This window comes from Dioscorea cayenensis, chromosome 5, assembly GCF_009730915.1.
Source record: "Dioscorea cayenensis subsp. rotundata cultivar TDr96_F1 chromosome 5, TDr96_F1_v2_PseudoChromosome.rev07_lg8_w22 25.fasta, whole genome shotgun sequence".
Taxonomy (NCBI): Eukaryota; Viridiplantae; Streptophyta; class Magnoliopsida; order Dioscoreales; family Dioscoreaceae; genus Dioscorea; species Dioscorea cayenensis.
In genome coordinates this window covers 12,146,986-12,161,711 of record NC_052475.1, presented here as the reverse complement: position 1 = coordinate 12,161,711, position 14,726 = coordinate 12,146,986, and the positions used below count along the sequence as shown (strand labels likewise).

Here is a 14,726-nt window from a genome sequence, read left to right as displayed (position 1 = left end):
TAAAGTGGATTATCTAATGGCCATATTAGCCATGCTCTGAATACCACGTTAATCCAAAATGTGGACACTAGGATCAACCATCTAAAACTCACATTATGTGGTTGCCTGTTAGCATGTGTTGTTAAACCTTTTTATTAAAGAAAAAAAAAAACCAAAATGAAGAAAACGAAAACGCGCAGTTGACCAAATCATAAAGCTGGCCACGAGAAGCATTCCTAGTTATGGTTTCGACTTCAAGTATTTGGATGTGAAGCAGTGGTGGATCTTTCCTTTTTGGAAAAAGATAAAATCCTACTCCCAAATCCACATATAACACTGCCGTATACCTCCAAAACTCTGAGATCACTTGATTTGATAAGATAAAAAAATATTCAGCAGAATAAATATGCATTTTGAGTGCTTGCTGAAATAAATTTAACAAGTGGCGGTGTAATTTATCAGCCACATTTACTACTATAAATTAGTAACAAGGCCTTCAATGCTAACCCAGCAGTCCTCCTCCCCTTATATATATTGCCAAAATGAAAGTAGAAGCATTATTATTCATTTGGTTGTCCGCCACTACATTGATCTTAGTTAATGGGGATGTAGGCACTGCAGCATCATATGATCCTCCATATCTCCGTGAGTTATTTTCCTTTCTTTCTTGTGTAACTGACGGAAAGTTTTTTTTTTTTTTTTCAAATCATCGGCTTTTATTAATTTTTTAAATCCTTGATGTTCAGAATATTTTTTTAAATGAATAAAACTATATTAAACAGGTTAATTCTTTTTTAATCTTTTAAAAACTAACATAGTAAAACTGAAAAATTAGGATAAACTACAGTGGACTGATTGTAATTTTTTGTTTTTCTTTTTAATGTATGACCAACGAGTTGTCTAGGAGTTAAAATGAAATATAAACCAATCGAATTTTAAGAGTTAAAAAGTGACTTAAATCAATCTAGTGGAAGATATTAAGAGTCTTGTAAAAGAATAGATCTCCTCCAATGAGTATGTTTTATATATACAAAATTTAAATTTGAAATTATTTGCTTAAGAGATTCAAACTTCTACCACTTGAATCATCTTTAGCTAATATTCAGTTGTTAAATTTTTACATACTTCTAAATCAATAATTTTTTTTTTATTTTTAAAAAATAAAAACATGCCCCCGAAGAAAATAAATATTAACTCTCTTGTTTCGAGGATGGTTATCACCTTTTCTTTTGATTTATGATTTTTTTATTAGAAAATTTAAATTCTAACATAGTATTTAATTATCGATAATTTGCAGCAACTAAATGTCCAGGATACAGTAGGGATGAACTCCCAGAAGGTGGTCTCTTTGTGGCGGCGAGTAGTGGGCTTTGGGACAACGGAGCAGCGTGTGGGAGGCGATACAGGCTCAGGTGTTTGAGTGGTCTCAAGAGACCATGCAAAGAATCTTCCATTGTTGTTGAAGTTGTGGATCTCTGCAGGACTAACCCTTGCCCTGCCACACTCCTCTTGTCTAACAACGCATTCAACTTTGTTTCTAAGTTCCCAAGAACCAAAATTAACATTGAATATGCACAAATATAATGTTTCCACTCCATGTAATATATGATGTTGATCTGAATTTGCAAAGAATATATATATATATATATATATATATTTAAAAAAATCAATCAGTCCATTAATTCTAATTAATTAATATTTTAGCTCATTAACATTAATAAATATTTTATAATTAATTAAAAATGTAAGTTTAATATTAAAATATTATTTTAACAATCTTAAGATAAATTAATAAATTGTTTTATAAATAGGACAAACACATACAGTCAAGAGCGTGCTCGCAAAACTGGCAATTGAACACGCAGATACTAGATTTGAAATGCAAACCTGTATCACATAATCTAAAATTCGTTATTATTACTGTACAGATTTTGAATTTAACAATGAAATTTTACACCAACACTACTTTTTATCATGAAGCCAATCATCAATGTTATAAAAGTTTTAGTTTAACAATCCATTTTAAATTCTTAAACTAGACCCTCGGCCATAATTCTTGAATGTCAATGAGTCATTTCATTGTCTTTGAAATTTGTTTCCATGAGATTGGTCGATGTTTGCTGCACATCACAAGGAATTGTCAAAATGGTTGACTCCAAAATGCAAAGGTCAAATCAATACTATGATTACATGTTGATGTACATGGGCCCACGACCACAAGAGATGTTTGCAAGGCAAACTCTAATATCTTATTCAAAAGCTGAACGTAATCTTTGCTCTTGATCACTAAAACATTACCCTAATCTCATCTTACTTTCTGTGACAGCTCTTAGATCACAGGTTTGTTTGCATTTCACAATTCAATATTTTTTTTCTAATTTTTTTATTAGATTTAATTTCTATTATTTATTTATTTATTGCATGCACTAGTGTATGTTGTTTAAATGTTTTTTTAGATAGAGATGAAAATTTGGGTGCCTCATTTTTTTTTTCTTTTGATCTATTGGTTTCTAATTGTAAAATGACAATGAGAAAATGGAAAATTTGGTATGAGTTTCTTGCAGCAGTGCCTTTTTTTTAAGAGAATATTTTTGTTTTACTACAACAAAAAACGCTATTTGCGACACAATAAATCCAAAATGTGTCGCAGATTACAATTTGCAACATAATTTGCAACTCAGTAGAATGTGTCGCGTTTCAGATGTCGCAAATTTTTGCAACACTTTTAAAGAATGTGTTGCAAATTTGCGACACAAAATGAAAATGTTTCAAATTTCATCGCAATTTATGGGTTTTTTGAGACAATATTTGCAATTCAATTTGCATCGATATGCGACATTATTTGCGACACATTTTGTGTCACAAATTGTGTTGCAAATGTGATTTTTTTGCAAGAAAACTTGCAATACATTTTGATTGTCGCAAAATTTTGTCGCAGCTTGTGTTGCAACTGTGTAACAGTTTTTGCAACAAATCTTACAAGACATTTATATTGTCGCAAATTGTGTTGCAACTTGCGAAGTATGTTGCAACTTTTTGAAGTATTTTGCGACACATTTTTATTGTTGCAAATTAATTATTCATAACAAAAAAACTGCGACACGGTTTGTGATTATTTGTAATAATTTTTTAAATATTTTTTACAAACCTATTTTAAACTCAAACTTACAATCCTCAAGAATAACTTCTATAATATTTTGCAAAATAATCATTCCGATTTATAAGTATTCAGAACAACAATTCAATACAAAATATAATAATTCAAACATATAATACAACAAACCTATACAAAATGTAACAGTCCAAACATTTAATAAGACAATCCAATACAAAATATAATAGTCTAAACATCTAATATAACAAAAAGTTATAAAAATATCTAATGTAATGATCCAAAATATTACATTCATTTTGTTGTAATTTTATCGACACCCTTATGCTAGCCGGTTGTGGGGTTGTGCACCACGCCCACGTGTTTGTGCTAGTTCCTCGAATATTCGCATTGATGGAAAGAAGATTATTTTTTATATATAATATTTATTTATTTATTTGAAGTTGTATTTCTATTTAATTTTTATTTATAAAGATAAACAAATTTTATTGAAAACAGTAAGATCAACTAGCAAACACTTTAGTTTAGTGATAAAAAGTATCAACAGTGCATGAACATTGATTCAAATTCCACTCTTACTATTTTTAATACTGTTTATGCATTATTTTGAGTTAAATATTATTTATATATTTATAGTATTGTTTAACTAGGTATTAATTAAATGAGTTTTTTTTTAGAAAAAATTATATATTTTAATAATGACAATTTATTAATTTGATATAGTTTTTGCAAATCTCATATATATATATATATATATATATATATGATAAATTTATTTATTATCTTTTATGATACCTGATCAAATTAATAATTTTTTTTTAAAAAATAATAAACTATCTGTTTATATAAAAAAATTTTTTTATCCCTAATCTCATTAGGAATTTGGCATTCTACTTCGAATTAAAATCAAACAAGAAAAGGGGGATAAATAAAAATAGTGATGATGAATTATATTCTCCTACTTCAAATAGAAAAGGAAAAAGGGAGATAAGGATTATCCTATTCCAAATAAAAAGTAGGGGTGTAAATGAAAAAAATAATAATAATGATAAAGAAGAGAAAGAGAATATATATATATATATATTTATATATTTGAAGATATATATATATATATATATATATATATATATATATATATATTACGTTCGTTTGAAATTAAATATATTTGAAGATATATATGCATATATATATATATATATATCTATATTTGTTTGAAATTTCAAAAATATATATATATATATATTTATATATATGTGAATAATAATAAAAAAAGGGGAGGGAAATTCAAAAATAAATAAATAAATAAATAAATAAATAAATAAAAAGAAGAGATTATGGATAGGGATGGGAATTTTTGAATTCAAAGTTTTTAAAAAATCTCTCTCCCTGAGTCGAATATTCTTCTGCAGTTGGCGATTTCCTATGCCAGAAAGTTAGAGACATGATGTACATGAGAGAGTGAAGGAAGAAAAAGGAGGAGAGAATTTTTAGACATGTTGAGAAGCGAAGGAGTGAGGAGAAGAAGAGGCCAAAGAGAGGAGTACTGATCTCGAACGAAGAGGTATCGTGCATTTTATGTACGAATACGATGCTCCATAGTCCACGCCTTTTAGATACATGGGCCCCATCTTTTAAAATCGATATCAAATGCATGTCATTCCATGGCCATGATACTTTTTCTACATGCATTAAGCGAAGAAAAACGCAAATGGGTCCCATCTTTTTAGTGATATTAAAAAATCGAATGCATGTCATGCATGCATATGCTGCCCTTGACCCATCTCTCATGTACAAAGAGAAAATGGCAGTGGGTCCCGCCACTTTGTGATTCTCATGCATTTAAAAAAGAAGAAAGAAAACACATGCACGTGCATGTATCCATGATTAATAGCATGCATTTCTTTCCTTCTCTCGGGTTCGTTCTCTTTCTCTCCCATTTTTATCAAATACCGTGAGAGAGTTTCTAATTCACCTGGCCTCTACGGCCTACCTTTCCGGCCAGCACCGAGTCCTCCGCTCGTGGCATGTTGTCCGCCGCCGCCTTTTGTACCCAACCGGCCACGTAACCCAAGCCTCTACAACGGCCTTTATGCTATCAATGCTCATACTAGAAAGTCGCGAAGATGGCTCTCGCTAGAAGATCATCAAGAGACCCTCGCGGTCGAGATCAACTTCGCGGCACGGGCTCGCGCTTTGGCGATTCGACAAGAATAATGTCTTCCTGAGTCCGTCCGTCCCGGGATCGTATAACGATCGCTCGCTGGTTGATCCCTCCGCGTCCCACTCGATCCTCGCCGACGGTCATATCCCAATGATTGCCTCTCGGGTCCGCGGATGAGGTCGAAGCGGTTATAATGTGAATACTCGATATAGCGTATGGCGAACCCATGGTAGCCGTTAGGGTTTGAGAAGGTAGCCATGCCAAGAATGTGACCGCTGCTCGCAGTTTGAATGGGAAGGATATGCAAGGACGTGTGAATACAAGCATAGATCATGGGGCTGAGCTTGTGAATGGAGTTGACACCGTGAGATATCATTGGAGAAATTCCGCAAAGGATCCAGCTTCAGAGGCAAGGATAAATGCAAAACGCCTGTGACACAGAACCATCAAGTCCCACTTGTTATGAGTATCTTGATTCAGAATTTTATAGCTTCATCAGTCTATTAAACCTCCTACTTTCTCAAGCTTCGAGACATTGCCTTTTGCTACTGGAGAGCATTTTTGAGGAGTGCTTGTCTTCACCATGCCAATGCCGCAAGGTGCTTTAAAAGTTTTCCTTTGTCTTAAAAAATAGAGGGAGAGTTTATCAGTGAGGGGCATTTTTGGTATGATGAAAGAAATTAAAGACGAAAAATGAAGGGAGAGTAAAAATGAGAGAAAAGAGATAAAAATGATGAAAGGTGAGAAAAAGAAAAGATATGGAAAAATGAAGGGGTGAATTTTAGAGAGAGAGAAGGAAAGATATGGAAAAGATGAAGGGTGAATTTAAAAAGAGAGAAGGATATGGAAAAATGGAAGGGTGAGTTGGAAAAAAGAGAGAAAAAATATGGAAAAATGGGAGGGTGAGTAAAATGAGAGAAGAAAGAAAAATATGGGGAAAATGAAAAGATGGGTTACAGAGAGAGTAAAAATGAGAAAAAGTAAAGGATGAATTTGAGTGGGGTATTTTGGTACTCTCATTTTGCAAGGCCTCCTATGGGATCTTATGAAATTTCTCTCATTCCACCATGAAGCCTTGCTTTTTCTTGGGGTAACGAGAAATTTCTATGAAATTTCTCCTCATTCCACCTCAAGTCTCGACTTTTGCAGAACGGAAATTTTCTATAAATTTCTCTCATTCCACCTCAAGCCTTGCTTTCAGTAACGAGAAATTTTTCATGAAATTTCTCTCATTCCACCTGAGTCTTGACTCGGGGTAACTAAAAATTTTCTAAAATTCTCTCATTCCACCTCGAAGCCTCGCTTTCGGGGTAACGAGAAATTTTTCATGAAATTTCTCTCATTCCACCTCTGAGTCTCGACTTTCCTGCAGTAACAGAAATTTTCTATAAATTTCTCTCTATTCCACCTTGAGCCTCGATTTCAGAACGGTAAATTTTTCTATAAATTTCTCTCATTCCACCCGAGCCTCGCTTTGGGGTAACGAGAAATTTTCTATAAATTTCTCTCATTCCACCTCGAGTCTTGACTTCTTTGAGTAACGCAGAAATTTTCTATAAATTTCTCCTCATTCCACCTCAAGCCTCGCTTTTCTTTATCTGGGTAATCTAGAGAAATCATAGATTCTCCTCATTCCACCTCGAGCCTTCGCTTCCTCGTAATCTAGAATTTTCCACATGAAATCTCTCTCATTCCACGAGTCTTGACTTTGTAATCTAGACTTTTCTATGTGCGCGTATTCCACGCAAGCTCGATTTTTCTAAGAATTTGGTAAATCTCATTTCTTTGAAGTCTACCTCGAGCCTCGACACTCGCAAGAGAGAAATTTTTCCATATCAAACCCTTTCGTCAGAAGCTCACTCGCGAGGCCTTTTCGACGCTCATCAGAGTAGTGAAATGAAAAGGAGAATAGTACCTGAAGTGATAAAATATATGAATGAAAGAGTTCACAAAAATATCTCTCATCAACACTCATTAGAGAAAGAGTTGACAAAGATTTTCGAAACTCACTCTTTGGAGGTCTTTCGACACGCTGATGAAAAGGAGCGTGCAATGAAAAGTACAGATCTTTTCTTGAAAATGAAAAGGAAGAGTAAAATGAAAATTTCACAGTAGAGACGACGATGGAAATATGAATGAAAATTTTCACAAAAGCAGATAGATGCTTCTCGTCAACACTCATCAAAAAGTCGAAGCTGGCAAAGATTTTCTCAAGCCCATTACAGTAAGTCTCTTTCAACGAAGAGTCGAGCGATCATTTTCAAACTCAAGTCAAATTATCAAGTTAATGACCTATACCACGCTTAAAGGTCACGACTAAACAAAACTCAGCTAACAAGCTCAAAAGCATCGAAGTAGCCAAGCACCCAACACGCGATCACAGAACGACAAATGCAACTCGTTTTAAGGCACCAAAGAAGCCAAAAGACTTGAGGAGTTTCACAAGTCAAGGAGTCGGAGATTTTACAAGCCAGCAGCCAAAGTCTTCATGCTGAGCAAAAAGAAGCTAGAGGGCGTGCAGGGCAACCTCAGAACGTGGAAAGAGAGCTGGCTACTGCCTGACCTGCTATGTTTCAAGACACAAAGCACATAAAACCCACAGAAGAAAATCGAGGAGAGCTACATCCACAAGTTCTGCAAAGGATCTTTCCCGACACACTTTAGTATAGGAGCTAAGAGCCAAATGCCTAAAAATAAATTAAGAGTGCGAGGAAACAGCTCCTTTCTACTTTGTTAAGCTTCCTCTTAGAGAATACCAGCCTTTTCCTCTATTCTCGTATTCTCGCCTACGATCATGACCTGCATGCATCTTTGAAATAAAATATGAGACTCATCATGTTTACTCGGCCAGCTCTCATTCACACTCCTGTTTCTTAATCTGAGCTCCCACGACATCGTTCGTGGCACTACTAATAGTGGCTCGGGCTCTACCGTAGAGCCACGAACCCGCAATCATCCCAAATATATTAAATTTTGATTTCAGGATCCACGCTCAACCCACAATACCCTAATCAAAGGCTTCAGGTGTGTGGAAAGAAAAGGAGCTCCACAAAACCGCACGCCTGCGTACTAACTTTCCTCCCATCTCGTGCAAACAGCGGTGCAGAAACGAGAAAGTAGCAGATAAAAATCACCATCGTTGTTAACGCAATGTCTTTCTTTGTAGGTTTTTGCAACGGCACCAACAAACAACACCAACAACGCTAAATGCGATCACGCACCATTTTTCCTTGCGGCGAAAGGCACTCCGGCGAAGCTTCCCTACGTCGCATAATCGGTGACACCGCGACCGAGCCGAGATCAAATTTGGGATCAAGCTCGCATTATGTCAACTTCATGCCAAGCCCACGCCATCACCAACCGAAAGTTCAAGTCCCACGCTTGCCATCAAGGGGACGACGGCCGATCATCGTTATACCACCACCGAGGTCAAAAGAGGATGCCGTCGTCGCTAAAGCATCTCTGCTGACCGACTCCACCCTTCCCAAAGAAAGTTCATGAGCATTATGAGGAGAGATGAGAAGAACCCTTCATCTCACAATCACGACCCAAGGGAGAAAAGGAGTGGTATCTTCAAGAAGCCCAAGGTTACCTCAACAAAGATCCTTTATGATGGGGCGACAAGGTCGGGCTTCCAAGAGGGAAAGAAGCACTCGCCCTCACAAGAGAAGGCGAGTTTTCTGTCTCATTCCCAAGGCTCCTAGACGTGGCTCTTCAAATTCATACTTTACCAACCATCACACTCACGAGAACGGTGGAAGGAGTAACTCCACGACTCGGTGAGAGCCTCGGGTCATCACAAGGTAGCATGATGAAAGTAAGTGTGCCAAAGCCACCGTCCCACAATCTCCAAGAACACTTTTTCCAAGAAAGTTTATGATAACTACACCTCCTGCTGTGAAGTCGCGACAAACCGAAAGGACGACACCGAGGGAGTTCTATCTCAAAGGAAAAGAACTTACTTCTTCAAAACGACAGCCTACTCAGATTTGATAGGCTTCGCCATACCAAAGAAGCAAGCTTTGCCAGAGACCACACCCTCTGCTCATCGCTCAAGGTTCCAGCCGGATAAGGAAACCGGGGCGAAGAAAATGGAGGATCTAGAAGTACACACGACGCACGGACATACGGCGAGTTCTAACACCCACCGAATCCACAGTAGCCCCTTCACTTTAGCCGGTAGCAGCGCCGACAGCTGGGTGCAAGTGCGCATGCCGCAAGACACGATTTTGATCAAGTATTACAAGAGTAAGGACAAGAGTGGCAAAAACCGCTCAAGCAGAATTGGCTTGAGACCTCCTAGGGAGGAATAACGATCTCGCTTTCGAGGAAGAAGACGACAACCTTATTTTTACATCAAACAAAGATCCAATGTTTGCAAGAGATGTGAAGCAATTGGATCAATAACGAGAGAGAGATCATACATATCTATGATGCAGCATCGTTATAGGCGCTTTTAAATCGGTGTGATTCTCCTCGCTTGAGCGATCAAGTCCGAAAATATGCTCCATGATAATTCAAAGGGTTCAGGTGGGCAAGCGCCATCCTGCAAGTTATCCGAGAGGAAGCAGATGACGGCGAAGAAGTTCTTTGCTGCATGAGCAAGCTCGAACACCTGGCAAAGCTAGCAGCCAATGATGTCTCGAGAAGAAGCACAAAAGATAGTTGCCGCACAATTAAAAGCAAGCCAAGGGTGCTGGAGCACCGAAAAGTGATGGTGACGAGTGTCCTACTCAAGCTTTCACGATCAAGTGGGTTTTCATCCTAAGGGATACAACAATGCTCCCAAGTTCGCGCTAACGGCTTAGGGAACCCCATCAACATTTAGCTCTATTTCATAACAAAGATGGGGACACAAGCAACAACCCATCTTTTGTTGTCAGACAATTTGCCGCCGCGCTTTAACAAGTGGCTGAATGGTATGCAAACTTCATACAACCCCGAATCCATTCTCGTGATGCGGCAACAGATGAAGCGACTCTTTTAGGGTCCCGGCGTTCGCGAGTTACCGATAAAATCACTATAGCCGATTCGGCTAACACAAGGCGTAATGCTGATGAGAGAAGCGTCATAGATTGGTGTGTGATGAGATGGCGCAACTTGAGCATCAAGTGAGCGACGCTTGATCAGATCACAGGATCGCAAGCCATGCTATGAGGAATATTTGATAAATTGGATGGCCCCATTTCCTCAGCTCGTCCGACATATTCATATACCTTCCAAGACTTAATCTCTCTCAAGTCATTGGAGAGTGATCTAGTCCAAGGGTGGTATCTCAAGACTGCAACCTTACCAAAGGTGAGACAAAGAAAAGCCAAGAAAGCGGAAGGTGTTAAGCATGTGGCCTTTGCATCGATAGGTAAAGGAGAGCACTACATCACGAAATTATGATGGCCAGAAACCACCACCCATCACTTGGGAGTGAAGTGAACCACCCGTTTATAAGTTCTTTCAAGAGAGGATGAGCAAAAAGTATTCCTTTAGAAGAGACAAAGTGATGAAAGATGATTCAAAAGATGCATTGAAGCGCGCTGCGAAAGCAGAGAGCAGCGACATGTAAGAAAGTCAGTAACAGAAGGATCACCCAAATTTCATCCCATATGCAAGTATTGGGTCATTCGATTGAGATCGCTATGTATTTAAAGATTGGATTGAGCCAAGAAGATCAGGGAAGGGGAAGATTACTTTATCTAAAATGTGTTGCTCGACCAACCAAATGTAACATACCAACTATGTCAATTGCATCTACAAGAAGAAACTCTGTGGGGCAAGATCGCATATCAAAAAGGCCTGCAAGCTGGAGGATCTCGTTCCCAAGGAGCCTCGCTCCTCTTGGAGTTCCAGGAAGGCTTATGGAAATTTTCATCTCAAAGAAGTCAAGAAAAATGTTGAAGAAGCTGGGAGAGCTCCCACGGGCATCAAGTGGCGGAGAGCTCAAGAACCCGATGAGAAGCCCAAACAAAATCCAAGAAAAATAAAAAGATCAAGACAAGAAAAGAAGCGGTAACTAGTGAAGCCTCGCTCGAATTCCAATACAAGAAGTCAATTATCGAGGAATATATTGACTCCTTGGAAGATTATCGACAAAGGAGAGAGCCCTAATTACATTAGGTGATTATTTTCTCGATGAGGTCAAGGAGCTACTCTCGACTTGGACGAGTCTCAAGATGAAGAGCCCATGGTTGAGACTTGCTCGAGTTATTACCATATACGGAAGAAGCAAAGCATGGGTATGATGTTGATGATGAAGATGAACTCTGAGCTCTACTATCCAGATGAGGATGATTCTGTACCTGAGCAGTTATATGATCGACATGGGAGACCGTATGTGAGTAAAAAGCAGAAAAAGAAACAAGCTTTTAAGGAAAGGGTTCGAATGGCGAATGCGAGGTTGCAGGAAGCTTCAACACAATCTTATCAAGCAAACCAGCATTATCCAAAGGAGAAATCAAGAAGAGCACCCTAAGTATAAAATACTTGAAAGGTGATGCCATATGAAGAGATTCCGTCCCTTATCAAAGAGGTGGGCATAGTGACCTCACTCATCGAAAGCCACATATTCCAGATGGTGATGCCCCTTGGAAATGAGTCCGGGATCATCGGAACCCTGCGAATCTTTCTTTTTGTCAAGAGGGAGACACATCTTCACCATAGTGAAGATCGAAGAGTTGACATGGAGGAAGGAAGAGCACCTCTATCTTCTAAACAGTAGGTAAGTGATGGGAGCTTCTCATAAGAAGAGATAAAAATTCAAGAATTATTTCGTAAAATGGCGGAGGAAGGGTTATTGCTTCTAAAGGAGAAAAAGGGATGTTACTATAAATATTAAAAATCATCCTAAGTATTGTCCTTTTTCATCATTTGATAGGCATACATTGGAAGATTGCAATGGTTTCAAGAGCTGGTTACAGTAGTACTCAAGTCAAAGAGTCGTAAGCCCTACCTGAGGAGTATTTTGAGATGTCAGGTACATGCTATGCCTTGACAATCAAAGGAAGGCATGATAATGGGTGCATCCACCAAGATGAGGAGGAGGAGCCTCGAATGATTAACAACGCATGAAGGCTTCTCGAGCAAGCACGTGGCACCTAAAGATAAAGGGAAAGAGAAAGTGATTGATGTTAATGAAGATATTGTGCAACCACGGAAGACTTCTACTCAAGACACAAGATTACAATATTACTGCCCACTTGAAGAAGATTCCAGCTCAACTAAGTGTTTTTGATGCGCTGATGATGTCACAGGAGCTCAGAGACACATTGATCCATGTCTTGCAAAACCCGAGAGAGTATCAAGCTTATTTTGGTCAAGCTCATACGACGTAAGCTTCTCACGCATGTTGGTTCTCCTGAGATTAATTTCTCGTGAGAAGGACTTGTTGTTTTGGGGACAAAGGAGCACAATAGGCCCTTATATGTTACCTGGGTCTTGGCATGGGACAAGGGTCAACCGAATCCTCATTGATCCAGCTCATCAAGAACTGACGACACTAAAGACTTTGCATGCCTTGGCGTTGGAGACATATCATCTATCACTGAAAAGATTGTGGTCCAAGGCTTTTAACCAAAGATAGTCAAAAAGCGCCTCGGGTCAAATTACTCTCCTTTTAAGATTGGGAAGCTCGACGCCGATGTGAAGTTTCATGTTATCAACACAGATGCTTCCTATGGAGAGCATTGTTGGGAAGACCATGGTAGCATGAAAAATTATGTGGTTCCTTCCACTTTGCACCAATGTTTGAAGTACATGAAGGATGATGATGTATACCGCATAGATGGGGAGATTCAACCGCTTTGGTGTGCATGAAATCAACTATGAGGATGCAAGGTATTTTTGTGGAAACACCTGAAAAAGGGGGCAAGCTTTCTGCAAAACCCAAAGATGACGCTCTTAAGTGAAAGTTTCTAAAAACTACCAAGCTCACTCGAAGAAGGTTTCATTTCTCGCTTTGAAACCGCACTTTGAAGTGATACAGAGTCTTCCGGAAGAAAAAGATCATGAAGACATACAAATCGCTCACTCCAACGCTTGTCGTCACAAGAGAGCCATATTTTGAAGTGATGGTTCGACGAGAAGAGCTTTCATTTCACCAATTAAAACGAAGATGATGATGATGAAGTTCCTGTTGAAAGCTCTCTAGATGTTACAAGAATACCGGAAGGCCTTTACAAAGCTCCTGGATGAGCCGCATGTTAACTCCCGTAGAGCTGGCTCATTACCTTTTACGTGCCTTCTCGCCATCAAGAGGAGAGAGGGATTCTCTTCTATAAGTCCGATCCCAACAAATCTGGATGATGAAGATATTTTGATGAGCAAACCGATGGAAGATGAAGAACCTGGCCTTTGAGGATTCCAAAGCTACTATCCTCCTAAAGCTAAGAAAGTTGATAAAGCAAGTGGAGTTAGTTCGAGCATTCAAGAGACAGGCATATTCTCTTTGAGAAGCTTTTGCATCCTTTCAAGATTGCTATGCAAGGCCAAGGCTCGAGCAAGAGGGGTCTGGGTTTCAAGATGAGCAAATAGTTGAATGTCGCATGGTGTCAACTTATTGATGGTCGGGTACAGAGAGATGAAGATCCACTGAGAAGTATCGTGATGACCACCTCACTGAAAAGATATAAAAATCGAAGGATGCAACTCGAACTTGAAGATGGAGGGCAAGCTCACAATTGATGAGTTGGTAGAAATCAACTTGGGAGTGAGGACGATCCTAAACCCACTTTTCTTTAAGTGCACAACTCAGCTCAAGAAGAGAAAGAAGCCATTCAAAGCATTCTTGTGGAGTATATTGATTGCTTTCGCATGAGAGCTATAAGAGATGCTGAGCTTGACACGTATAGCAAGCGCATAAGCTCAGCCATTGACCCAAGTTTTCCACCAGAAACAAGCACCAAGAAAGATGAAGTTTGATCTAGAGGAGAGCGTCATTGAAGAAAACCAAGAAACTAATCGCTGGTTTCATCAGGGAGGAAAAGCACCTAATTGGATTGCCAGATAGTGCCCGCCACAGAAGAAGAATGGGCAACCGAATATGTGTGACTCAGTGGACTTAAACAGCATGTCCCAAAGATGATTTTCCACTACGTTATGGAAAATCAAGCATCGATACCACTTCCTCTTATGAGGATAAGTTTCTCTTTCATGGACGTTTCTCCGTACAACCAAATTAAGACGTGACCCAGAGGATGACCAGCATACTGCTGCTCCCGACACCAATAGGCATCTACTCATAGCAAAAGTTATGCCATTTGGACTCAAAGAATGCGGGGCAACATATCAAAGAGCTATGACGTAAGATGACGATTTCATTCACCAAGTCGAGAGCGCCATGTGACATCATAGCGTGAAGACAATCAAAAGATCAACACCTTAATGACTTAAGAACGGTGCTCGATCAGTATTAGGACATAACTTGAAGACGAACCCTACGAAATGTGCATTTGGGGTATTGTCCGGAAAAATTCTCCTTGGATT

At 38.6% G+C, this 14,726-nt stretch overlaps 1 protein-coding gene across 1 annotated transcript; it reads left to right on the top strand.

The window, feature by feature from the left end:
* The first annotated feature begins 504 nt into the window (after positions 1–504).
* On the top strand, positions 505–1,565 carry LOC120260354 (EG45-like domain containing protein). The gene is made up of 2 exons (XM_039267805.1): positions 505–624; positions 1,277–1,565. Exons 1-2 carry the CDS (start codon positions 522–524, stop codon positions 1,561–1,563), a joined length of 390 nt encoding a protein of 129 aa, XP_039123739.1. The 5' UTR covers positions 505–521; the 3' UTR covers positions 1,564–1,565.
* The last annotated feature ends 13,161 nt before the right edge of the window (positions 1,566–14,726 follow it).

What these genes read in the sequence shown, in the direction of transcription:
- LOC120260354 (XM_039267805.1), top strand. Translation starts at nt 522, where the DNA reads ATGAAAGTAGAAGCATTATTATTCATTTGGTTGTCCGCCACTACATTG. An exon ending in ATATGATCCTCCATATCTCC is followed by an intron (nt 625 to 1,276) that starts GTGAGTTATTTT and finishes GATAATTTGCAG; the next exon opens with CAACTAAATGTCCAGGATAC.